This window comes from Rhamphochromis longiceps, linkage group LG7 (assembly GCF_057381845.1).
Source record: "Rhamphochromis longiceps isolate RC_006_pf linkage group LG7, R_longiceps_female_GT1.1, whole genome shotgun sequence".
Taxonomy (NCBI): domain Eukaryota; kingdom Metazoa; phylum Chordata; class Actinopteri; order Cichliformes; family Cichlidae; genus Rhamphochromis; species Rhamphochromis longiceps.
This window is the reverse complement of record NC_140563.1, coordinates 50,414,048-50,440,944: the sequence shown is the minus strand read 5'-3', so window position 1 is coordinate 50,440,944 and position 26,897 is coordinate 50,414,048. Positions and strand designations below refer to the sequence as shown.

General features: G+C 40.2%; 2 protein-coding genes across 19 annotated transcripts in view; one reads left to right on the top strand and one right to left on the bottom strand.

Moving 5' to 3' along the window:
- The window catches only part of mapk10 (mitogen-activated protein kinase 10), a 36,471-nt gene extending 21,527 nt beyond the window's left edge, over positions 1–14,944 (top strand). For 3 of the 7 annotated variants that reach the window (XM_085414120.1, XM_085414123.1, XM_085414122.1), the window contains exons 9-14: positions 5,183–5,365; positions 8,031–8,155; positions 8,873–8,899; positions 10,620–10,683; positions 10,936–11,013; positions 13,429–14,944. In XM_085414120.1, coding sequence (XP_085270246.1) covers positions 5,183–5,365; positions 8,031–8,155; positions 8,873–8,899; positions 10,620–10,683; positions 10,936–11,013; positions 13,429–13,571 — 620 coding nt within the window. In that variant the 3' untranslated portion in view covers positions 13,572–14,944. Of the gene's footprint in view, positions 1–5,182; positions 5,366–8,030; positions 8,156–8,872; positions 8,900–10,619; positions 10,684–10,935; positions 11,044–13,423 lie in introns of all 7 variants that reach the window. The other 4 variants (XM_085414125.1, XM_085414127.1, XM_085414124.1 and 1 more) reach the window with 4 other exon arrangements.
- A 4,022-nt stretch (positions 14,945–18,966) lies between these two features.
- arhgap24 (Rho GTPase activating protein 24) overlaps positions 18,967–26,897 on the bottom strand; it is an 89,475-nt gene continuing 81,544 nt past the window's right edge. For all 12 annotated transcript variants that reach the window (XM_085414107.1, XM_085414108.1, XM_085414109.1 and 9 more), the window contains 5 exons: positions 25,867–25,999; positions 24,347–24,420; positions 24,152–24,273; positions 22,863–24,030; positions 18,967–20,940 (listed from right to left, as the gene is read on the bottom strand). In XM_085414107.1, coding sequence (XP_085270233.1) covers positions 20,676–20,940; positions 22,863–24,030; positions 24,152–24,273; positions 24,347–24,420; positions 25,867–25,999 — 1,762 coding nt within the window. In that variant the 3' untranslated portion in view covers positions 18,967–20,675. The remainder of the gene's footprint in view (positions 20,941–22,862; positions 24,031–24,151; positions 24,274–24,346; positions 24,421–25,866; positions 26,000–26,897) is intronic.

The window sequence follows — 26,897 nt, the reverse complement described above, 5'->3', positions numbered from 1 at the left end:
TGGGATGAGCACATCTACATGTATGAGTCAGGAATGCTAATTAAATATTCAGTAATGAGTGAATAATATTGAGTATTCCCTTTGAGCATGTGTAAATAGCAGCCTGGTTGAACTCAATTAGCAGTAGAAAGTTCAAAGGTTGAAAGTGTAGTCGATTAGCACATAGTAATTCCCCTGTAATTAAATGAAGTTATTTGAAATTACAATGTAATTATATTCACCCACAAATACTTAAAGACAGATACGCAATTAGGGGTGTCAAACAAATGCTAAAATGCTTAAGTAAAAATTAATTTTAAGTGCAGACATCAAACATTTTCCCATCTTACATCGTAAACACACTGTACTTTTCAGGCCAGAGGTCTTATTATGGATTGGATTAATGTTGCCTTTTGATATCTTTATTTAATATTTATAAAGTTGATGTGCATGATGGATGTTCTATTATTCAACTGTCCTTTTATTCTACCAATATATATGTGATAAGGACTGTTCCCACTCACCAACTTATGAGAAAACATAAATACCATCAAAACTTGTAGGTGTGTGACCTTATATTGATGGAGCCAAGTCGAACTTGATTCATTTTCTTTCACAGTCACTATTCAAAAATAACTTTCAATTTTAAATTTTAAAGTTAAGGCTACTCCAAAATACAAAAGCACAACATGCTTACAATGTAAGATTGGCACATTTTGTTTACTTTTCTACAAAATTATGTAGAAGTTAGTAGTTAGTGCTTGCAGTACAATTTGTGTTTCATGTCTAAAAAAATCCTCAGAATTCTGGCACTACGTAAAGTAACTCATGCTGTAATTAAAATTACTTACAGACTACTTGAATTCACTTACAGTATATTCTTTTCTATGTTTTGTGTAAAATCCTGACTTGTCATTCCTTATTTTAGTGTACCTACCTTTACGTATTTTTAAGTAAATATAATGACACTGTAATTTCAAAGAAATACAATGAAATGCCATTTATTTACAGGGGAATTAGTAAAGAGCCATATTATAATCTGTTACCTTAGCAAGTAATTAAGATGAAGAATAAAGTGCTATAGGTGGGATAACCTATATTTTACCAGTATCAAATCACACATGCCTTTTAAAGACTGAACCCAAAGAGCACCATAAATTCAGACACGCAGATTGGCTACAACCTACTGCTGTAAGGCTTGTGTCTCATCCCCAGCTGAAAACAGTTTCTAACAAATACACAATTTAATTTGGAATTAGAGGTAAAAGATTCCAACCCTTTGCCTGAATTCAGGGGGAACAAATGGCAGTGAAAGCGAAGCCATTTTCATACGTTTTGTCGTTGTCACAAGTCTGAAGCAAACCATCTCCTGTTGTGTTTTCACGTGTCGCACACAACAAAAGATTGCGTCAAAGTTGTTCTCACCAGTATAAATACTCAATTGATTTAGGCGGGGGTGCTGCCTGAATACAGAGTACTGGGTGCAGGAGACGCAATGCCCTATTGTTTGTTGTGAATCCATTAAACAGTTATCTGTGCTATTCCCCGTGAGGTAAAGACCATTTAATGTCTGACAGCACTTAGGCGCTTGAAGGGATTTCTTTGCACTTTGCATGCAGATCCAGTGCCTACCTGTTCAAATATGAAACATGAAGCTCACAGGACTGTTTGCAGATTCGAGCAAATTCTGTTTGAGGGTCAATATTCAGATAATTAACACATTTATTAGGACCAGAAAACAAACAAAAAGTAGCACATATATCATACAGTGGTAGTACCACTAACTGTGCTCTCTTTTCATGTAGCTGCTAGCGTTTTTGACAGTGAACTGAGATTGATCACAGCCACACATGGCAATGGTAAAGGTAATACTCTGCTGTCTGCAGCCCTGAGCACTGGGTCCCTGAAAGATTAATGTTCTGGAAAGCTAGAGAAACCCAGCAATGAGTCAAGCAATATCTTTCTCCGCTGTCTCTGCTCCCAAAATGACCTAAAAATTCGTATCATTTCATCACTCCATACCTTTTGCTTTAGATCAATAAAGTAGAGTCATGCACACTTTTGTTAATCTTCTGCTTATAGATCAGTTCTGGACTGGTACCCTGTTGTCGCAAATCTTAATGTATTTCATTGATTTTTCAACTTCTACACGTCCCAGAGTGTCTGTCAAATGATACAGAGTAGGTAAGAGACTACCGGTAAAAGCCCAGTGGGCTACAGGGTTACTGGTTGTTCTGTGATGGATGAGTGGAGCAGTGTGTTTATTAATAAGTTATATTGGAGGTCTTGGAGGAACCAAAGGTGGATTTTACTGTGGTCAATAAGCTTGAAAATATATTCTCTCTAGAGAAGGTGAAATGATTTTAACATTTCCTTCTGTACAGAGGTCTTTTTTCTACTTAGTAATCATACAGCCACCATTACCTCCTTTGCTCTTCAAGTTTTAAAATGTGGCTGACTTTTGTTTTAAAGTACCTCTCTGCAGAAATGATTAAGCACTGATAGTTCGGATAGCATTGCTGACTGGTGTTGGCCTATTACAGATGCACTGTATGGACACAAGTATTGGGTCACGCTGCTTAATCTTTGAACTTGGGTGGAATTTTGTTTTTGTTTTGTTGCCAACTTTGTTGCCACAGGGGTATAAAACCAAGAAAGAATGGGTGGTTCTGAAGAGCTCACTGAATTTGAGTGTGGCACTGTAATAGGATGCCAGCGTTGCAATAAGTCAATTTGTTCCCTCCCAGATATTCCACAATCAGCTTCCACAATCTTCCACTCCCCCATGAAGTGGCAGACCATGGTTGCCAAGTGCTGAGGCACATAGTTTGGCACTCCAGACCTCCTTTGGCATTAACATCAGCACAAAAACTGTGTGTTTGGAGGTTGGGGAGGCATTGGTTTCCAAGGCCAAGCAGCTGCATGCAAGCACTATATCACTAAGTGCAAATCCAAGTATCGGATGAAGTGAGTAAATCACTGGGTTCTGGAAGAAACTTGTTCTGTGGATGGGCGAATCATGGTTTTCTATCTGGCAATCTGAAGCATGAGTGCATTGCATTATGCCAACTGTAGAGTTTGATGGAGGAGGGATGAACTACAACAGAGTCTGTGAGCCAGGCCCTTTTGTCCAACAGCACTCTGTGACCTTCACAAAAGGTCTTCTGGATGAATGGGCAAAATTCCCACAGGCACACTTAAAAATCTTGTAAAAAGACTTCCCAGAAGAGTGGAACCTGTTACAGCTGCAAAGGAGGGACCAACTCCATGGCTTTAGAATGGGATGTCAGAAAATCTCCCGTGGGTGTAGTCAAATAGGTAGCCTAAAACCTTTGTGTATACAGCACATATTGGTATTTCATTAATGTATATGTTATGATATACTATAGCAAATTAGGCTCGAACAACCCAAAATAGCTTGTTGTCCAAACAGGGCTTAAGGTTGTAGTATAGCTCAAACTGTTCCAGGGTGTTTAAGCATTATGTGCTAACTCTTTTGTCACACCTAATAAACAGCATTTGTTTCTTTTCCTTTTCTATTTTCCTAAAAAATAAGTTAAATATATTACACAGCATTAGTGTGTTATTTGATTTTCTTCTGAAGTAATAATGGTACGTTTGCAGGTACTCTATTTCTGGTTGAAATTCTCAGTATTTCTAAATGGGGACTTTAAATTGGAGGCCAATGTGTTTGTGTCACTGGTCTGCTTATAATGTGCCTTAGAGTATCTTCACCCTGACAAAAAAACCCTCCCTGACCATTTTTAAAAAATGTAAACACTTTGCTATTTGAAAAAACGGAGAAGGAGAAATTTTCATTTAAAGAAACACGCAACACATTTGTGCCAAGTAAGGAGACACAGTTTAACAATTACCAGTGTGTTCTGTATTTAATTGTATTAAATGGATCAAATTACAAAGTGACTGGGTTGGCTCCTAGAAAATTGTTGTTGGGGTGTACACCCTCTCTGCAGCTTTACAGAGCTTCATAGTGTTTTTTAAAACACGGTTGAGCTGTCTAGCCCCAGTGCATTGCTTTAGCTGTTAGCCGGGGGCCTGTTTTCTACAAAAAAAGAACAAAAAACAGCTGTGATGACTCACTGTAAGCAACCTGCCCTAAGGACAGATGCAGTTAGCAGATAGCTGGTGAACATCTGGTCGCTAAAGAGTCACATATTCCTCTCAGCAAATGTTTGTGTTTGTGTGTTTATGTGGGTGCGTGCGACCTTAGTGGACATGTGGTCAGTCGGCTGCATCTTTGGAGAGTTGATAAGAGGGACAGTGCTGTTCCCTGGGACGGACCGTATCCTTCCTCCCTCTGTTAGAAATGTAAACCTGAAGGCAGCAGGAACCCTGCAGCGTTTTTTCGAGGGCAGTTGCGAATGACTCTGAGTCTATCGAGTGTCATGCGTTTTGGCACTGACATGCTGAGAAAAAACAAAAAAAATCACCTCGAGGTGTCAGAGCGAATCCAACTGCTTGCTGAAGAGCCGTGGATAAGAGTCTTAGTGGATTAAAAAACCCCGCTTTACTAGGCACTGGGTGGATCATGGCCAGTGTGCAATAGAGACAAAACGGAGATGGAAGCGTGAGACGTTCCAGCAAAATGAAGTAATAGGGATCTATAGTGGCCTCTGGCAGCTCTCTGCCCTAACTGGCACTCGGTGTGAGAACATTAGGAGGAGAAGGTTTGGAGTGTGTCGAAGGCTAAGAGAGGAAATATTTGTTGTAAGGAAGGAAGTGAAAGAGAAGCTGATACAACTGGACACACGGCTACATTTATACTGTACACGTGTCTTTTAATCCAATCAGTCATGTTTTCATCAAAAGGTTTATTATTATTTTTTTATTTTTAGAAACACTTAACAATGGCTGGAGACAAAGAAAAACAAAAAGAATAAAAGGATTTTTTAAAAATAGAAATCTTGTGTTTTTCACCATTTAGAAGTCAGCTGGGGTTTTTTCCCTAATCCTAATGAATACTTCTTTTGGTGGTTAAGTGGGAAACAGCTGATTTGAGATTAAAAATTATTAATTTATCTTGGTCACAGCACTTTGTAGCACTCCTTTTTGTGCTTTTAAATGGAAAATGAAGCCAGAATTGTATTGTAGTGTGATACCTGAGGGTACACTGAGCTTTGCAGGGTGACAGGATGCTCTGTATTCCATGTGTGTTTCCCTTAATCTTGGCCTTCCACACCAGATATTGATCAGTGGAACAAAGTGATCGAGCAGCTGGGCACGCCCTCGCCAGAATTCATGAAGAAACTTCAACCCACAGTGAGGAACTATGTCGAGAACCGGCCAAAGTACGCAGGCCTCACCTTCCCCAAACTCTTCCCCGACTGCCTTTTCCCTGCTGACTCTGAGCACAACAAACTCAAAGGTGAGAACCTGTAATTATACACAGGGAACCTGTGAACTTAGGCTATTGCACTTTAGCCATTTCATTAGCTTCCAGTATGAGTCTTTGAAGGTCTTTTATTGAACCTTAAGGTGTATGATGTGTGTCGATTAAACAGAGAGTCTTCTTTAGGACATCATAGCACTTATCACTCTGACAGGCAGTCATTCTGCATGTGTTTTTAATTTGTGCAATATACTAGGATATTAATAATTAGAGCTATTTGTATGCATTTTGCTTTATTTTGTATCTTTGTAGTATATTGTCTTATTTAATATAGCTGTTTTGGAGCAACTGCGACTATATAATTTTCTCAGGGATTAATAAAGTATTTCTGAATCTAAATCTGACATTACAGGTGACTTTGCTTCTGACTTTCCATTTAGTTCATTAGGTTTATATCTTTGTTTATAACTTCCACAATTTATGACATTTAAATGTTATTTGCATGTTAACTCTGTAAATATGCTATTCTTATTCTCAGCATCTTAGCTGCTCTGTGAGTACATATCACCTAGCAGCTAAGATGGCTATACATTTTGTTCATTTCATGTATGCTGTAGTATGTCAAAAACTAAGTATAGCCTGCTTCTATAGAATATGAGAGGGTAAGTAGTAGCCAGGTGCTGCAAATTAAATGTACTTGATTAATTTGTCATCAGCAAGTGTGAGAACCCCTATAGAAACCGAAGATTTTAACAGTTTGTTGATCTTGCTGGGACTGGGCATCTCAGCAAATTAACCCCAATGTTAAACAGTGACCATGAACTGTGTACCAAAGTATTTTAGAATCACATGCAAGGCCATCTGTCTGACAGCTAAAGCTTTGGGTGATGCAACAGACAACAATCCCAAGCACAGCAGCAAATCTACACTCTACGCCCCAAAAGTCTCAAATTCAATTCAATTAAGTTATTGCTGCTAAAGGTGGATGCACAAGCTACTGAATCGTCAGGTGTATTTAGTTTTTTAACAGGACTGTACTTTTACATTTTATCTTTGGTCATCCTCCGAGCATCAGTAAACTGCAGTATGTTAATCCTGTACCGTGTGAGCCGATTTCAATCGACTTCTTATGCAGAGTGTTAACTGAGATGTTGTTTCTTCTGTCTCAGCTGAGAATTGAAGGCATCAAAAACATTTCCAGTGAGCTATAAAAAAAATATGCTTTTAAAAAAACATTTTGCTCTCCCGCTCCCACATCAAAGCTCTCGAATGTTGAAATTCTAATGAATCGCTTTTGTATTCAAGCTGCTCCCCGCTGGAGTGACACTGTTAAAGGAATACACCGAAAGAGACAGACAGAGTGAGAGGGTGTGAGACCAAGATGAAGTGTTTTGTGTGTTTTGTTTTGTGACAGGTAGGAAGTGAGTCAGACATGAGAGAAACATCCTTTGGGTTTTATTTATTTTAAACCTTAGGGGGAAGACAAGTCACAGTACTGTAGGACAGAGGGAATGAAAGAGAGGTAGGTAAGGAATAAGGAAAGGTGAAAGGAGAGAGATAGAGGAGCTATTTTTTCACGTTTATCATCTTTTTGATGCTGTGGTGATGCTCAAAGGGTACGCCCAGCTCATCTGTCCGTACTTGCTTCAGCTTCTTCGTTCCTCTGCTCCTGGAGATTTATTTATAGTGAAGGTCAAGTGTGTAGGAGAGGAAGTGTCGTGTGGTTTTAGGGTTTCAATTTCAGATCAGTTCAAAATGGCCAGAGGGTAGAGAGTCTGTGTACTGGTAATGCTTATTGAAATTTTTGCTGATAGATGTCCAATTTACTGCAAACGAACAAGTTGACTGGCAACATCTGCAACAAACAGGCCTAATGCTTCATTAAAAAATACATATGGGACAAACTGAGGAGATATCTGGATGGTTGATTATTAAAGAATTATCTAGCAATAATTCAGATTTCAACTAGTCTGTAGATTAAATACTTAAAACCCAATAAGCCCTATGCACATTCAGAGTGAATTACAATAATCAAGATACAAGAAAAACTATAGCGTGCAATAAAAGTTTGAGATTATTGGCCGACTGTATAGCAGATGGTCTGATACTGCTGTTTTAGAGGACTAGTTTGACATATGTCCTCCTTAGAGAAGCTGTCAGGGCCAAACATGAGAACCTCAGTTTTGTCACTATTGAGCTGGAGGAAATTTGGTTAAGGAAAACAAAAGAAATAAACTGGAAAATAAACAAAAATAAGAAATAAACAGACCTTTCTATTCTCAGGTTGTGAGATTACTGTACTCATCCTCCAGAGGTCACCATTAATGCATCTTTGACTATTAAAGACTATTATTATTAGTAGTAGTAGTATTATTATTATTATTATTATTATTATTATTATTATTATTATTATTATTGTTATTACAATGCTAATTCATTGAATCTTGGATCTTTATTTAATTTTTTGACCATTGATTACCTCTAATAACCACACTGCATGCTTGTATATATTTTAGATGTTACACATATCACAAGCTCCTGTTAATTATTCTCTTTAATCCCTGACATTTCCCGGTCTCTCTCTCTCTCCTCCCTCTTCCATTACCTGTGCTGTTTGACATGTAATATTTTCTTGTTTCATCAAAACATCTAAATATCGGGGGGGGGGGGTTTCTTTTTAAAAAAATTTTTCAAACTACAGCAAGCCAGGCTAGAGACCTGCTGTCTAAGATGCTGATTATCGACCCTGCTAAGCGGATGTCAGTGGATGAGGCCTTACAGCACCCCTACATCAACGTGTGGTATGATCCGGCTGAGGTGGAGGCGGTGAGTAGGACTTCAGCAGAGCTGCGTATCGATTACCATCCCAAGCTAAATCCTCCTCACCCGCCCCTCCCATGTTTTAATTTGTACGCACTGATAGTGATTTATAGCATGACTAAACTGCATTGTTTTAACCGCTTGCTATTTTGACAACTTTTGTTCACATCTAATTTGCATTTTTTTTCTCCCTCACTTATATTTTTAGTCTTTAGTGCAGAACCAAACGTTTTTGTAGATTTCTGTAAAATAACCCAAAGTCTTTGCTGGTAAATTTTCATGCTACACTGAAAGATTTATATAGTGGGTTGTTGGGTCTTGTAACATGAGAGGGGTGGTGTTGCTGGTTGATTTGGTGAAATCTGGCGTCTTCATCAGCGCCTCATTAGTATGAGGTGACAGTGAGATTGGGTAAAAAGCCATCTGCAACCCGAAAATTTTTTACAGCAGTACAAGTAATGAGAGCATGACCAGCTGATGAATGTCAGTGCTGCTGTTCTACTACGTGAAATATCCTGTTGCCTAACACACTCACTGTATAGTAGTTTTTCCTCCTTTATAGAAGATTTCATGACTATGGCCTTGTCTTGTCATCTGGTGTCTGATGGTTTTTAAAGATGACTTTGTTGCTTCTGTTGATGTATAACATGGCTGTGAATGGCATTTCAACACGTTTTCTGCTGTTTTCCCCCCCTTCTCTAATGTCACCTCATCCTGATGAAGGCCAGAGATAACATCCAAATATCCATGGTAAATAACAAACTCCCTACATCAAAGAATGCACTGCAATTGGACTTCTTCGACTAAAGAGTGTAAATGAAAGAAGATTTTTTGGACACATGTGGTTCAGTGCTTCTGCCATATTTGAAGATATTTAAAATCAAGAGAAAAGAGACTGTGTAATGCAAAGAGAGGAGCAGAAAATGCCAATCAAATGAAACATCCAGAATATGTGGATATTGCAGTAATCACAGACTGTATATAAAAGATGGAAGTAACTTCTGGGTCTGAGAAGTGAAGCCAGTGCAGAAATGACCCTACTGTTCTCTTGATCTATGATGTATATGTTTATTTAAAAGAGATAATGCATATAAATTACCACATTAAATTCATCATGTTAATATGCCAGATTTAGCCACATGGGCTAATTTTTATGTGTGGCTCGTGCCAGGTTGAATGAATCTACAAAACAATGATTGTGAGCATAATTAAACAGACACAAAAACATGTAAAATAAAACACCAATCTAATATATAATATAAAACTAATATTATTCTTAACTAAAAGTAGCACAGTGCTATTCAGTAAATACTGTACTGACTTTATGGTAACTGTCAGGAGTTTAAAGTCTTTTTAGTACATCAACATGTTATTTTTGTAAATGATGGTTGAAATTAAAGTAAAATAGATGATAAAGTGAGTGCTTTATTGTGCAATTACCTAGTGACTAACTTGTTGGTACTATAAGAGTACACAGTGTCCTGGTTTATTAGTCATTTTCACTCCATGCTTTTCATTTTGTAAATCAAAATGCAGCAGACTTCAAAACAGATATCCACCAACTAATGGGTCACATCAGGGTGGTTATGTCCATCTTTTGTATACAGACCGTGTGCTGTTTTCAGTGGAGCTCAAAGTAACTGTCACATATAAGCAGTCATTGTCAAACTGCACATGCTTCACTCTGCACATAGACCAAAACTCGTATGTCACAGGAAACCTAATCTATTCATTAAAAAAAAAAATCGTAATAGAATACAAGGTTTTAATATTTACTGTAAGAATTTGTTTTGAAGAGAGCTCCTTAGCTACTTCCACAGCTCCACAGCGTTAACATCTACAAACAGTTGGTTTGTCCTGCTGTGGCCGCTCAGTGCTGACCCATAACAGTCCCCTCAGGGTTACACCAGAGAGGTTCCTTGGTGGTCGTGTCACCCACACTGACAAAGATGGGCAGGATTACGATGTCGGAGTCTGGGGAATGAGTGAATGGGTAGTTAGATGGGCTGACTCGATGCCAGTCAGCGTATTCTTGACCTAGTAGACGAGATGACAAGTCCCGTGAGGGAGGGTGTGGGGGGAGAGCACTGCTGCCAGATGTTTTCTTATCTCACTATCCTGTCAGGTATTTAGTCCTGATTATAAAGAATGACCTATTTTGAGACATTTTTTGTTTATAAATGGCAGACAATGAACTTATAATGCATTTTATGGAAGTAATACACTACTGCTTAATTTTTATTTAAATTTAATTCATAATCAACATGTGCCGAACTTTTAGACCCGGCATGCTGTTTGTTTTTTTCCTTCCATTTGCACATTTGAAAGATGCATATTTATAACGTGATCTTGTAAAATCTTGAGCTGCTTTCTGTAGGTATTGCACTTGGGAGTAATGCTAGGCCGTTAGCTGAAATGTTACTAAACTGGAATTGTGTTCTCTCTCTCTCTCTCTCTCTCTCTTCTTTAGCCTCCACCTCAGATCTACGACAAGCAGCTGGATGAAAGAGAACACTCCATTGATGAATGGAAAGGTGAGTGCTGCTCATCCGGGCTAAAAATAAAAACTCAACAAAGCACACATATGGTAGAACGATAAAAAGCTGTATATTATATGTGCAGTAATGCACTCGATTGATGTAATTTTTTAGTGTTACCATGCATTCGAATGATCTTGTTTTTTAGTAGTTAATGGTAATATGAACACTGTCTGCATAGATGGGTGCAGATTGCACATATTTTTGTCACTTAGTGTGTTCTACTACCTTTTTTCGCACCCCTTGCAGAACTTATCTACAAAGAGGTGATGAACTTTGAGGAGAGAACGAAGAATGGCGTTGTGAAGGGACAACCTTCACCTTCAGGTACTCTCAGTGCATAAGCCTAACCGCTCTGTAAGTGAATTTAATATAACCTTACTGGAGTTATCCCTTGTAATTAGAAAAACCCATTGTGCTGTTGACCACATGTCTCTGTCCCTTACATCTCAAGTTAAATGTTGTTCAGTTCAGTGATGTCACTTTGTGCCTGATGATTTGTAAAGATTGCTATTCTGTGATTGCTAAAATTGCTTCGTAGTACAGGTTAATTCAAATGCCTTTATGATTGTATGTTTATATGTATTACATTGCTGTGTCTTAAGCTTTGGGTTTTGAGGGGTCTGTCTCAGGAAATGTCAGTCTTAGACTTGGCTATAAATGCCCTCAGAGGACAAAAACTGCTATTCTTATGATGTGCCACAGGATGGCAGTATAGAGTTACTTTGAGCATACTAACCAGCCCAGTCAGCATTTGCCGAGATCCATCTGAAAAAAAAGAAAGAAAGCTGCACTGCTTGTTTGAAACCACAACCACACTGCATGAAAACAGTAAGAAGACTGAAAACACAAGGAGAAGAAATTAAACGGAAACAGACGGCTCAGATCAGAGAACACCTTTCTGGGTGTCCTCTTTCAGTTTATTGTACAAAAGCGAGTGGGATTTTCCCTCTTAGAAAACTTATAAATCATCTCTCACCATAAGCCGGGCAACAAATATCCTTAGTGCCAAATATAGTTAAATAACATGGTGCTCGTTTTTGCTCTGTCTCTCTCGGCCCGTCTCTAGAAAATCCACGAGCTTCATCTTTCTTCTTCTTTCTATCTACTTGTAATTAAGCAGATGGGCCGCTGTATAGCATCTGACGCAGTGCAGGAGCTGCAGACGACAGTGTCTCATTGCAGCATGAAGAGAAGACCTGCAATAACACACAGTCAGACCCACTTTGTGTGTTTAGATTATGATATTTTTAATGATGTTAACAGAAGATTTTTCAGCCCAGTGCTGCAGTATTTATTTGCACGACACCGTGCATTATCTCATTATCTCCAAGAATATGAAGAAATGAGCAACAGTTTAGTGAGTGTGGAAGATATGCGTGTGGGCGTGACGCTGTGATGTGATTCAGACTTTAATCACATATTACTGCTTTTGCCACAGTTTCTGTAAAGGTTAATAATATGAGGTAATGACTTAAACTCCCATCTTATATATCGCCGTGTAACTAGTGTGGATTATTGCACGGTACAGTACTTTATGCTGTGCTCCTCTCACACATGAAGCTTTAACTGTCACTTCTGATTAGTTACCCTATAAAACCGATGCGCGCTATTAATCTTGCTTTATTTAAACAGTTACTCCCAACAGGAAACAGACAAAAACAGCAGACTCACAGCGTGCAAGTCCTCTGCACAAATTACTGCATTTGGTCTGTTTCCTGCATCTGCTTTAAAGTCTTTTTTTAAAGGCTGACAAAGCAGGAACCAACTTCACAGAGGTATAAATTGGTCACTGCGTGCTAATAGACAGAGCATGTAGTCACACACACAGTTCCAATTAGGCTTCTGAGGATGTTGGAAACAATGTAATTTTTTTATGCATAATATCATTATGTATATTATTTATTAGATCATTAATGTTCAAAAGCAGCAGATTGCTTTTGGGGAAGTACCCCAAGTTCCCTAATATGCATACCTCTGACTTTAAAACAAGGTGATTATAAGATTATTAATATTAGATTATTAGTCTACCCTGTAACCAGCTATATAAAACAAGGACCTGGCCACCATCTCTTCACCCACCAGGTTTTGGACCATGGGTCTTGAAGTTTCAGCATTACTGTGTCCAGATGAATACTCTAGTTATGGATGGATACCCCACCTCATACCCCTAGAATCTATCCATAGAGGGAAAAATCTCTTTTGTAATGGGCTGTAAATATGCTTTATAACATTGGGCATCTATGGGGACTAACTCACTTTGGGAGCCAGGTTAAAGGAATTGGCACTTTTGTGTTGGCTTTATTTTCAGCTCCAGAGGTTGCCATTTGTTACACACACAGACACACAGACCTGTATGAAGACATAAATCATTTTAAGGTATATAATTAAAAGGAAATCATTAAATAGCAGCTTGTTGGCATATAAATGACAACAACAAGCCACGCTTATGAACTGCTGAAACACTGAAAGCCTTTAATGATATTTCCCGTGGAGCCTCCCGGACCCAAAGCTTAATTATCTTTGTCTCATTACAGATGCACTGTGATTGTGATGCCCCACAGATGTTGTAAATGTTGTTGACATCTCTATCTCATGGAACAGCTAATCATGAATCAGCATTTATCTCACTCTAACCTGTGTGTGCACTTGTATATCTCCTGCGACTGTTTCTCTGCTCGCGTCTTGGCCAGGACTCTTTTACGTTGTAACCCCCCGCTGCTGTTGATTCCCTTAGCACAGGTGCAGCCGTGAACAGCAGCGAGAGCCTCCCTCCCTCCTCCTCAATCAACGACATCTCCTCCATGTCCACCGACCAGACCCTGGCCTCAGACACTGACAGCAGCCTGGAGACCTCTGCAGGACCCTTGGGGTGTTGCAGGTGACTAGCCGCCTGCCTACGCAACCCCATGTTCTTCCGAAGGTGAAGAACCCAACAAAAACGACCGCCGGAAAATACAAAGGCAAAAGAAAAAGACAAAAAAAAAAAGAGTAAAGATCAAAATTAATATATTAAGAACAAAAATATGAGATATAGGAATCTGAATTTATGAAATCTAAAGCCTGTGCATTGTCACTGAAAAACAGCAGCGGTATTCAAGTAAATGAGCTCAGATATATGTTAATGATCCTCTAGTTGCTTTGCTTATATTACCCCTCATATTCTTGTATATGGCATCAGATCAAAATGACCAAGCGCTTAGACTTGCATCTCCTGTAAAGTGCATATTGGCTGGCAGCTGGTCTCCCAATTCCTTACAGACAAAAAAAAAGCAACCAAAAGAAAAGCATTTATGCTCCGATCATTGTGGCAAGGTGGGCTGCCATTTTTGCTCATCACTACTGTTAAATGGGGACTTTCCTCTCTTTCCTTCCCCAGCCCCTCTCCCCTATTCAGCTCTTATTTAATTACACTGCTGTATTTTAACATTGTGTGAGACACCGCCACCTGACCCCCCCCCAAAAAAAAGGCTTCCTGATGTGTTTTCATGTGGTAACTCTGCAGGGACACGTTCCTGCTGTTACTAGGAGTGACCCCCCCCCCTCCCCCCTACCGTGGTAATTTGTAAATATTGTAATTCTGTACAGCTGAAGGACACACAGAGTGGGACTGACGGCCAGTAAACTGGGATTTTTTTCCTTCTATTTTTCCGACTAGCACACCTTGCCACATCACCGCTTTCCACCTCAGTTGCCCCTGCCTATTGCTGTAGTCCTGCATGATTAGATTTAAACAATGCTAATCTCACTGTATGCTAACGAGTCTATATAGAGACTTTTGTTTATATACAATGTAAACTAACTGGGCACAGTAGGACGTGTGAGTGTGTGTGTGTTGGTGGACCACAGGCAAGCCAATAAGACACTGATAAAAGTGGGGGCTGTTTAGGACGTAAAGGGCCAGTACACACAGAAATAAGTTATTCTGATTGTGCTCAGACTTCACGAGACAGCCTTCAAGAAGTCTAATTTGTGTGTAATGTCCCTTTTTATTTCCCCTGGCAGTGTATGATCGGTCCTTTAACCACAGCCCTGCATGTCATTGTTTATCATTAACCCCTCACAGGCACAGGAGTTGGATCGGTTTCACTGTGGAATAACCACAAAGAACCTTTTCCCCTTTTTGTTTGACTCTTTAAAACATAGCAGAAGTGATACAGTGCTGAGTTTTTAAGACAGGTGATGAGTGTTAACCTTGTAGCTATGGCTCGTCTTCTCATCTGCTTTATATCACCGCACACCACACAAAAATGTCGCGACACGAGAAAGCACCCATTAAACGATTTCATAGGCGAAAGATTCTTTAATTTATTGATTTATATATTTTTGATAGATGGAATCTGAACATGGCAAGTGCCTTTTGGAATGAAGCATTGCAGGTGCAGAAATGATATATTTTTGTTTCCCTCTGTTTTTTCTGGTTCTGCCTTAAAACTGTCTGAGCCCCAAAGCTTAACTGTTTTCCTCGGTGTTTCCATTAAAAAAAAAAACATCCCACAAATTTTTCTTTTTACATTTTAATTTGACCTCTTTGTTTTGTTTTTTTAAATTTCTCCTACAAATTAGCTATATCTTCTCTAGCTGGGGTGCAACGCTCAAATATTCACATGCAAAATGCATTTGCACTTTGCAAAGGCTTGGCAGCTGTACTGCTCTAATCTCAAGTCACATCTCACATTTATCTGTGCAAACTCAGTGTTCTTAAATGAAACAAGAATATAAAACAGTTTTTGGCAGACTGAAATAAACTGAGCTCCACTATGGCAGAGTTTATTTCACCCACTGTGAACCTGCATGGGCAAGTTAGGGTAATTTGGCGTAGTAAGACCTTGGAGCTGGATTTATATGGACAAAACATACATAATTCCCTACTTTAGGCATATTTTGTTTCAAAAGGTGTTTTGCGATGATCCGGTAAATGACAGCAATTAGGTCAGATGAAGAACACGAATGCTCACACTGACTTATTGGAGCCTCCGCATGTATGAAATAGATTCAGTCGCTGCCATGACTTTAAGGAGATGTGGAGACATCGTTGCCACATATTTATTTCAGTGACAGTACAAGTCTGTAACTTTCAGTTCAGCTGCTGCTGTACAATGACTCTTTTTTGGAGTTGTTTTGTGTACAATCGCTCACAGTCCTCCACGTTATGGAGATAACTTCAAAAAGCTACTTTGTTAACACTCTTACTCCCTGTGGCTTGTGTATAGTGAACCACACACAGACTAACAGACTAACCTTCGCAGAGCTCAGAGGGTAACTGAGGTTGGCGTCTCCAGAATAAGCTATGGCTAGCTTGGCTTTTTGTTCAGGGTCTGGCCAGGGCAATCTTTTAAAACAGGGTGCAACTTTGATGAAATCTTTTGTGTTTAAAAAAAATGTTTTGATGAATTTCTCACAAAAGGGGCGCAGAGTCGACCTCTACACCACAAACACACAAGGTACTGTTGCAGTTTTTTCTACAGGGCATTTCTAACCATCCGAACACACTCTTCTTTCTGTATCTTTATACGTTCTGGTCACGGAGAACAAACACTAACATTGCTAATGTGTTTTTTCCCCCCCAGTTTTTCTGAATGTGAACTGTTTGATCTTTTTATAAGACATCCCTCCAGACAATTCTGTTGTGATAAAAGGAGCTTTAGTTCGGGTAAATAAAGAAGGAGATTGAGCTGGATTGTCAGCAGTGAATGTAAAAATGAACGGTTTAACAATCACGCACATCATTGATGCTCTGCTCATCAGTGTGTGTGTGTGTGAGAGAGAGAGATTAAATCAACCAGCATTCAACACAAGCTGCGAGTCTGAGTTGAAAGGTGTGATGTGACGTCTGGAGAAATGATTTTGCAACACATGTCTTCATTTTTTTTTAGAATTTTAATACGAGATCATGACTTTTGTGCAATTATTTTGAAGAATGTCAATGGCGAGTAAGCACAGTTGTGTGTTTAGTAGTAGTTCATGTGTGTATTCATGTTCTGTCACTTTGAATTGAATTAGAAAACCACTGTCATTCCAGCTTCTAATTTTTGGGAGGGGGTCATAAAATGACCTCTTATGGATTCATACACTATGAAAAATGATTACATGTCACACGTTGTCACACAGCTGTGCCAACTTAAAAAAAACAATCTTTGGATCTCCAGCTTGGCAATTTTCACCTTTTTCTTTTAACTTCTATTGTAAATAATAACAGTTCAACAATGCAATAAACACTTTATTGCACTCAGACAGGGAGGCAAGCTACTGCAAGGGGTCGGATGCTAAAATGTTTAGAGTCTTAAATGTGGAACTCTACAATGACGAAACCCTGTATAGCTCATCTGAGTCAGGTGATGTTGTTATTCAGTTCTTTTCTGATTCCTTCTCTCTTGTTTCTTTTACTCCGTGCTGTTTTAATGAATCATTCCTTTGACATTGTCAGGTTTAAAACAAAAAAAATTCAAAAAGAAACAAACAAAAAAAAAAAAGAAATGGTATTGTTTCAGGCTGATCTCGAAGCTTCAGGCTATAGCGTTTCAAGTAAAGTCAAAAACAAATGCAAAAGAAAAAGAAAAAACTTACTGAAAGCTGTTACTGTAAACACATTTTAAAGGAACTGTGTATGTAAAAAATATTATGTATTATGTATGTGGTTGAAAATAAACAAAACCTTTGACCTTGGGCGTTCGTGGACCTTTTCTTTTTACCTGGAGACTAATTTAAATGCACTGCAGATTTGTTTCAGGCCTTGCTGTCGATAGGAACCATTTATCCAATCTGTCACTGTGACTCCTGCACAGAATCTAATGTGCTTTCAGGCACTTTCAGGTGGATACACAATCTTAAAGCAGAGCCATTAACTAGTTCTCTGACAGAGAAAAATAATGTAGCATGAGAGTGCAGCATGAGAACAAGCGCACTGACCTTTCTCAGAGTATACCAATGAAATGAAACGCACTCGATGGCCACTTTATTAGGTCTACCTGTTTAATAACGCAAATCACTGATCAGCCAGTCAGTGGGGCAGGATGTCAGTGCATTTAGGCATGTAGATATGTTTTACATTACTACCTTAAATTTAAACTATGCATCAGAATGGGGGTGAAGGTTCATTTAAAGTGATTGAAAATGTGGCTTTGTTGTTGGTGCCAAACCACGTTGCAAAACCATTTTTAGAGTTTACAGAGAATGGTGCAAAAAAGAGAAAATATCGAGCGAGTGGCAGTTCCCTGAGCAAAAATGCCTTTTTGATACCAGAGGTCAGAGGAATATAGTCAGACTCCTTAACATGCAGGCAAGCGCAACTAAAGAAAAACATTCATTACAACTAAGGGATGCAGAAGAACATCTCTGAATGTACAACATATTAAACCTTGAAGCAGATGAGCTACACCTGTTGACACACCTTTAAACCTTAAACGGGAAACAGAGGCCAAAATTGAACAAGGGGACACTGGAAAATGTTGCCTCCTCTAATGAATCTTGCTTTTTGCTGCGATATGCAGATTATAGGGTCACAATTTAGGATAAGCAGCATGAAAGCATAGATGCATCCTGCCTTGTGTTGACGGTTCAGGCTGCTGCTGGTGGTGTAAAGGACCTGAGCGTTGTTTAAACACCACCTGACTATTGTTGCTGACCCTGTCCATTCCTTGGACCAAAGTGCGTGTTTCTTGAAAAAGAGTGCACTGTACAAATGGCCAGATCTCAATCAGAACGAGGAGCCAACAAATATGCAACAACTGTGTGATGTTATCATGTCAACATGGACCAAAATCTCAGAAATGTTTCTAGAAATTATTCGATGCCACAAAGAATTAAAGCAGTTCTGAAATCAAAAAAAGTAAAAGGTGTGTAGTGAGTGCAGATATAATTTCTAACCTAGCCGTGCCTTTTGTGGTAAGACAGTAGGCAGCATCGCTGGGCATGACTACTTTTGGCAATTTAATTTTTTGCATCAGCTAATACTAATACTGATTTCTCATGTACTTTGTTAGCAGCAGAAGAGAGACACTTGAAATTAGCAGCACAGGAGGCCTCGAGGATGTGGTTTTTTTATTTTAGTAATAAGTCTTATAAATCTTTACAATTCTAGTTTTTTAAAAGTGAATATTTTCCACTTTTCTCCAAGTTAAATGACTCAAAAATGTTTTTCCCTCTAAACAAAAATAACAACAAATAAAAACAGCCCTGACTGTCCGCCCACTAATTGTGTTAACGTGAGGCCAATCAGATGTTCTGCCTCGTCTTCAAACATTAGTTGGACATTTGAAAAGGAAAAATGACAACAGAGACTTGCATTAAAATCCATCTTTATTCATATTAAGTCATTTTTAAAGTTCCTTTGTGTATCAAGTATTGTCATGAAAACATTCCACTATCCCCGTCCACTCCGTCTGGCCCTCCATCCATAATCCGCCCTTTTGTGTGGAATTCACAGAACGAGGTGACACTGTCAGCTTGGCTTAAGCCCATTATTTCCCGGTGAAGGCTGTGAAATGAGAAGCGCAGGCTCCCCTCTCCCTCCTTCACTTGTTCAGGCACTTTTTTCTTCTTCTTTTTGACTCCATATGCACATTCCAGATGTCCTGCAATGACCAGCAGCAGGTTTAAAAAGAAGCCGAGCACCAGGTCCGCGCACACGTGTACGCACCAACTCCTCTCTGACGCAGGTCCATTCCTGGTCTGATCTATCAGAGGTGTCCCGTTTTGTAATCATTCGCAAATCCACATCATGTGCAGACATTTGGTTTCGGGCTACATAAATACACTTCATCCATATACAGTCACTTTACAAACATTCAGTTAGTGTATGCCGACCCTCGTAGACTCATGCAACCATCATGCACATACCACTTATTACTGAATTTTGCTGCCAGGCTGATAATGTCATCAAATTAGAGGCTTTAAAATCCCAACTATTTCACAGTTATGACCCACAAACGTGTGCTGGCCTCGAAAAATCAGTAAATTGTATCTTTAAAAGCGGCATGCCATACAGTTTCTTATCTGAAATTCTGAATTCAAGACTTAAAAGATTTATGCCAATAACCCACTGTGCAACACCTTGAACTGTACTCTAACAAACTACAAATCATTCTTCAGTATCAACTCAATTCATGCCATATCCATCTGAATATCAGTAAACCACAATGCAAACTATCTAATCTAGTCACGTCTGCATTTATCTATACAATATTTACAGTACAGGCTCTTTTTCTTTTGGTCATGGGTAAATATAACAGCACAGAAGCACAGGCACACGCATCGACACATAGACCGACAGAACATCCAGTACCAACTTGCAGAGACTAAACAAACATTTAAGTGCAAAAGAAAAAGAAAAAAAAACTGATAGAAAATAGCACACGTTTATAGCTTTGCTTAAATATCACAAAAACAATGAAGTGTCAGTTTTACTTCTCTTTACAACATATGACATCTTTGACATGAGCAGATGCAGAAATATATTGAACACTAAGGTGTGTTTTGGTTAGATGGTAAAAATGAATAAAAAGGAGGAGTTCGGTGTGGTCTTTTCTGCATTTTCAGGTCCAAGGTTGGTGTTGGTATTGTTCTTTTTTTTTTTAATTTTTTTTTAACATTTTGTCTTCCCTTCTATCTCGGAGCTAACATAAAATGGTAGTACCATATGTCCTCATAGGCTGTTGTGTACTGTCCCTTTGCTCCATTTCCCAGCCAGACAACTGAACAAACCCCAACCACTTCTGGGAGACTGGAGTGTGTCCATGAGCGTCTGTTTAAATAAGGCTATATACAGATAATGTCACTCTGGCATCACTCCAGGTGATGTTTACATTTATAAAGGCGGCTTACATCAGCCCTATATCTCCTATTTCTTAAATTAAAACGTGCCGTTACCCTTTGCAGTGTGTTTTCCCTCCTTCGATCAGCAGCCAAATCTTGTTTAGAGTCTCTCTAAAGTTCACGTCATTATAATAACCCAGTTCCTGTCTTGGCTGCCATCTTTTTTCAGCCTTCCTTCACTGTATCCAGATGGTGTTGTTTCGCTCTGGTCGGCGGGGATCGGTGGCTGCGGCGTTGCCAGTTGCGGTGAGGTCACTAAATGTGGAGAAAAACTGTTCCATCTCTTTCTGTAGCATCTGGTTTCGCCGCTCGGCGTCATCCTTGGCGCGCTCAGCGTTGCGCAGCTTGATCTCCGCCATGGTGTACTTCTTCCTCTCCTGGTCCAGCTCCTCGTGTAGGTTCACCATTTCAGTCTCCAGCTCCAAATTACGCTGCTCCAAACTGCAAATGAGGCATACACGGGATTAGGAAAAGATTAGCAGTGCCGTAGTGAACAGAGGATTTGCTCATCTCAGAGCACAAGGGCAGCTGCAGATCTTTTTAATTTTCTTAATGACCTAATGAATTACATGCAACCACAATCTCTGGGGCTGTGGAAGTCTTAGAGGCCCAAAAATAAAATAAAAAAGGCAAATGGCAAACTGATACAGCTCCATAGTTTTCCATGTTAATATAGCCAACTTTAAGATGAACTATAGCTCAAAGAAAAAAACCCCAAAATAATTCTTTGGCAAATTTCCTCTTCCTTGACGGCTGTATGGGGGCATTTTTCTCAAACTTGATGTTCAAACAGTCTGAAAGCTTAAATAAGTTACGGATTATTCAGGAAAGGGCTATTTTGAGTGACTTCTAGGTACCTTTTCGTCCTGTTCAGTGTTCAGGTTAGATTGGAGATATCAAACTTTCGCCTATGTGAAGTGCCACCAGTGAAACTCTTCTTTTTGTCAGTATAAACAACTACACATTTAATGCCTGCTACATTGTTACATAAAAAAGAGGTGTAGTTTCAACCATATGTCTCAGTTTTGTTTTGCATTTGCAGCAGCAAATGAAAAACATCTGTCAGCTTGACTCGTAAGTAGAAAGAAATAATTGTATAAAACTACTTACTACTTTTTTCTTTTATTACTTTGGTACAGGATGAATGTAGCAAAAGCTGTAAAACTTAACAAAACACAATTTATGCCCACTTTGACATTTTCCAAAGCCATGCAGTGGGCTGAATTGGAGTCACTTGTCCCCCACTGGAACCCGAGCCTCATGCTTGACAACTTTACAAGCTTGTAGCTAAAGGAACAGAGTGAAAAAGACAGCTTCTGATTGGCTATTTGATCCTCACTGGAGAGTTTGCCCGTTTTGTTGCTTTCCCATTATACGACAAAGCCATGTGGTTGCCAAAGACTAAGGCAGCTGTTCAGACTTGTGTACACTCCTGCTCATTAATGGGAATGCCCATTAATAAGATTTTGATTGGTGGTTTCAGTTTTATTTCATCTGCAGCCATCAACTTAGATGATCTGCCAAAAGGCCACGGTGACCTTTGGATAGTAATGAGCCAACAAAGGGCAGCTGGTGAAGCTGGCAGGAGGTTACAAGGGCTAATGAGATAATGATGGAATCAGGTGAGGGGCATAAAAAAAGAAAAGATGTGGACAGACACAGAGGAGGGTGCAGTCACTGCCAGTGAACTTGAACTCTGCGTTTTAATGAAGTGGTGAGATGTTGATTTATAGAGTGGATCCTGATGCTCTAGAAAAGTTTATTCACTGGCTTCTTGTGAAATGGAGGGAATGGTGGACGTAGTAAAAAAGGAAAGAAGACACAGAGCTGGGTGGAGGATGTTGTGTTTTATCACTCATGTACCGGTATGTTTCTGTCAACCTGACTAACGCATGAAGCCTGCTGCACTAAAAGAAAACAGTGGTCTCTTAGAGCCACCCATGCAAAACAACATTTTACAGCAGGTTTATAGTTGGGACACATTTTTTTCCTGTTCACTGCTGGCATAATACAGAACAAAGTAAGGCTTTGAAGAGCTGTAGCATCTGACTAACGTGTGCCAGCTTTTCATATCCACAGGAAGGAAAAATTCAAAATAGGGACTTGGTTTTTTTTAAGTGCTAGATTAAGAGAGGTAGCCTGCACCTAACCTCATTTTAAGATTTGAAATTTCCTTTTTTCTCTTTTGATGTGACTGATCTCTACTGGTCTAAACCTTTGAAGATGACAGTAAGGTACACAAGAAAACCTCACTGGTTTACATGCCTGATCACCTGAGAAAAAAGATGGATAGTTTGCAAAAAAGGCCAAAGTAAAGATTAAGCGCTTGTATTGATTCAAGCCCTTCACACATGGAGCCGTACCTTTTTATCCTGGCCTCATACTCGGCCTTCTGCTTGTGCATTTCCTGCTTAAGACTGGCCACTAGACTGTGCAGAGCGCTGTGGTTGCCGGGTCCGTTACCAACAGGAAAACCGTCGCTGTTATCACTGCTGCTCGTGCCCCGACTGCTCCTCCCAACCTCTCCACTTCCTTCTCTGTCGCCATTTCTGCCCTCTCCTCCTTCGCCAGACTGGGGATGCACGCAGTCTTGTGCTGGTCCATCCAAGTCTTCGTAGTGCCCTCCATAGAAGTCCTGCTCTGGGCAGGTGGTTGTGGAGGAGCGACAGGAAGTGGAGTTGTCAGGGAGGGAGATTTCACAGGAAGAAGTGGACCAGGTGGCACTGTCCACACTCTGCTTGTCCTCGCAGCTGGTATTCAGACACGTGTTGGCGATCTGGTTCTGCTGCTGCAGGTTGTGATGGTTTAGCTGCACGTTATCGTATGTGGACAGACGATTCTGATTGGTTGTCTGATCTCCGCCGTGGCAGTCACGAGCTTTGCTGTTCTCCCGTAACATTACACAGCCATTCGGCTGCCAGAGGCTGTTGCGGCTGTTCGGACTCCCTGTGACAGCGTCAGTCCCATGAACGCCCATGCGTACAACTCCAGTCCCATTCCCTGTAGCGCTGTTTCCACTCGTGACGCCGCTGGTGCCCATTTTTGTCCCCGAGCCTTTGAGTGTGCCACTGCGACGCACCGGTAAGCTGCCACCTCCACTCTGGCTCTTTTCCACAGTGGGATCTGAAGAGGGTGAGGAGCTGAAGGACCCATTGGTAACAATGCCACTGCCTTTACTAAAAGCTGGATTCTTTTTAACGGTCAGCGGTGGACTGCGGGTGACGTCGAAGCGTCCCATGACTCCATTGCGGGGACTTACCGATCGTGGGGAGCCACTGTTGTCTGCGTGCTGACGGTGTGAAGGAGACTCGTTGGCTTCCCAAACACACTGCCGCACAACATGTGTGTTGTTGTTCTCAGCATTCTGAGACACTGTAGTGATGGCTGAGGTAGATGTAGTGGTTTGTCGCCGTGGCTGTTCAATATTGTTGTTGACGAGCTCGAGGGCAGTAGGGCTGTCTTCATCTCGGGGGAAAAGCACGTCGTGGTGACCAATCAAAACAGCCATGAGCTGCTGGACCAGAACAGTACCTAAAAAGAAACCGAACATCATCATCATCTTTCTTTTAAAACCAACATTCATCTTATTTAAGATTTAAAACTAAATATTAAGAAAGTAAGACACGTATACCTGACATTCTTCAACACTCACCTTCCATAATTGCTACTGGATCCTCAATTTTTGGCCTCAAGATATTTGGCCCAAAGACTGTGGCCAAGTTTTGGACACTCATTTTATTCACCCCTGAATATGACTGGACTTCATCAAGAAACCTAGGGAAATGGAAAATATCAGCTTCTCATGGTTCAACAATGTAAAACTGTATCCAAAGTTAATTATCAGTACCTGCAGATGTATTTTAGGAGGTTGTAGTTCACTGGAGGTAGACTTTCCACGAGCCTTCTCAATTCCTTCATACCCTGCAGATAATAAACAGTTTTAAAGTAACAGTAACTCAGCAAAATAATCATTCATAGAAACTTTTGCAACAGATTGTCTGTAAAGCCCGTGATTGATCACAGTGTGTATAATGAAACAATCACACCCAGGATCCAGTGGGAAATGAATCAGTGGAAAAGAGGGGGGTTTATGTAAATATATGCTCACTGGTCACTTCATTAGGTACACTTATTTAACAAACATCTGAACAATCAATTCTGTGGGAAGAAACTCGAAGCATTCAGGTGTTTAGATACTGTCAAGACTGTTTTGAGCTGACGGGAAAGCAACGGTAACTCAAATGACAACTTTTTACAAACGAGGAATGCAGACGAGCATCTCTGAATGCACAGTACAGTGAACGCTGAAGCAGATGGGCAACAGCAGCAGAAGTCACTGTGTGCCCCTCCTTAACTGAGAAAAGGAAACTGGGGCTACAATTTGCATGAACTCGCCAAAATTAGACAATAAGATATTGGAAAAATCTTGCCTAGTCTGCTTAATCTTGTTTTCTGCAGCAACTCTCACATGAAAAGGTCTGAATTTGGCAGGATGAAAGCATGGATCCATGCTGCCTTGTATCAGCTGTTCATGTTGCTGCTGGTAGTTTAATGGCATAGGGAATATTTTCTTGACACATTTTGTATCACCCTTAGAAAAACCCAAGTATTCCAGCTTTATATTTAATGAAAATCCTTTTTGCTCTCGATACAAAACTGTGACTAGAAAAAGCAAACCAGATATAAGAGGATTTATCATTATACCCATTTATAAACTATCTATATGGATGTGCCACTGAATCAGAAGTAGTCTCAGTTAGGTTACTGAGAATAAAGGATATGTGGAAACGCTCTGAGGCCTTTTCACATAAAAAAAAAAAATAATAATAATGAACTCTTTTCCATCCATCTCCTTTCAACTTCAAAAAGTCCCAGGAGGGTTAAAAAGTGAGGAAACTCATCCACACTTTACCATATGTCTTCTCATACCCATCTGTAGCGCACGCGCGCACACACACACACACACACACACACACACACACACACACACACACACACACCACAAACTTAGGTTCAGGAATGCTGAAGAGGGGAAAGACACTGAGGGAGCAAAAGGCATGGCTGGGGTTACCCAGCCATGCTGCCGACCGTGCCTCATGGTGTGAGCGAAATCCTATTTAGATGTTAAAAGTCAAAACGGACTCAACAAAGTCATTGTGTGTGAAACACAGGGCTGAGCGTGGATGACTGGGCGGCAAAAGAGCAGATTAAAAGCCAAAGAATAAGACTTCTGTGAGGGCTTTTCAGTACCAACGTTTATTGTTATAAAGGTTGAAACTTTAAAAAAAAAAAAAATCCGTATGTGTGCGAAAGCTAATTTGCCAGTAGATGTGGTTACAAAGAAAGCAATCATCGCATGTTTCTTACCATTTCATCATCTTTGCCCAGGAGCTTGGCGCAGGACAGGAACTCATCGTACTTCTGGAAGGGGATGACGGGCTCGGGCAGCTCTCTGAGATACAGTTTCAGCAGAGAAGCTACTGTGTGCACATCTGTGTTACTGTTGAGAGACAAGACACCGGTAAAAAGTTAGGGCCATCATTTATCCTGAACCGCATGGAGACAAACAGCAATCACCATGAGGCCAACTCCAACTTTAGGTTTCACACTGTTGGAGAAAAATGTCAAGCTGTAATAGTGTAGCTGTAGTGTATGCATACAACTGACATTACTGACCAACTACTGACTGCTAATGCAGGTGGTACCATCATTTTCCAGTTTTTATTTTCTCTGTTTCCAATCGGCACTTTCTGATTTATTTAATACGCCAGCACCAGCCTAAACGTCTGCCAAGAGGCCACTGCAGCCTCTGGAGCAGCTGGCGAGGCAGGCAGGAGGTCGCAAGGCAGGAGGTCACTAATGAGGGAATTCGCAAGATGAGGGACATCAAAATCAGACACAGGCAGGTACACGGGAGGCTGTAGTTTCTACCACAGCAAAGCACAAACAGGAGGGCAGAAATGTGTTACTGTGCAGAGGACGTGATGGACGCACTCGTCAGTGTGAATTTGAATTTCGGGAAGTGGTGAGATGTTGATTTATAGAGTCGATCCTGACAGTTTCATCCAGGTTTTATTTATGTTATTGGTTGGAGTGGCACAATGCTGTGAAAAAAGCGATCCATAGCTTGGCTCAGTATGTTTCATTACTCAAGTATGCTCTAGATGAAGGCTGCTGCATTAAACAATCAGTGCTTAGTCTCCTACAGCCACCTACACACAGCATAATATAACAGCAGGTGTATAATTGGGAAGTATGATTGTTCCTTTTTACTGTTGGCAAAATACTGAACAAAGAGATGCCTCGGAAAGTTTGTGTGGCTGGCTACCACGTCCCTGCCAAAGGAAAGAAAAGCACGAAATAAGGGGTTTTTTCTCCCAGTCCATTAATCCTGGACA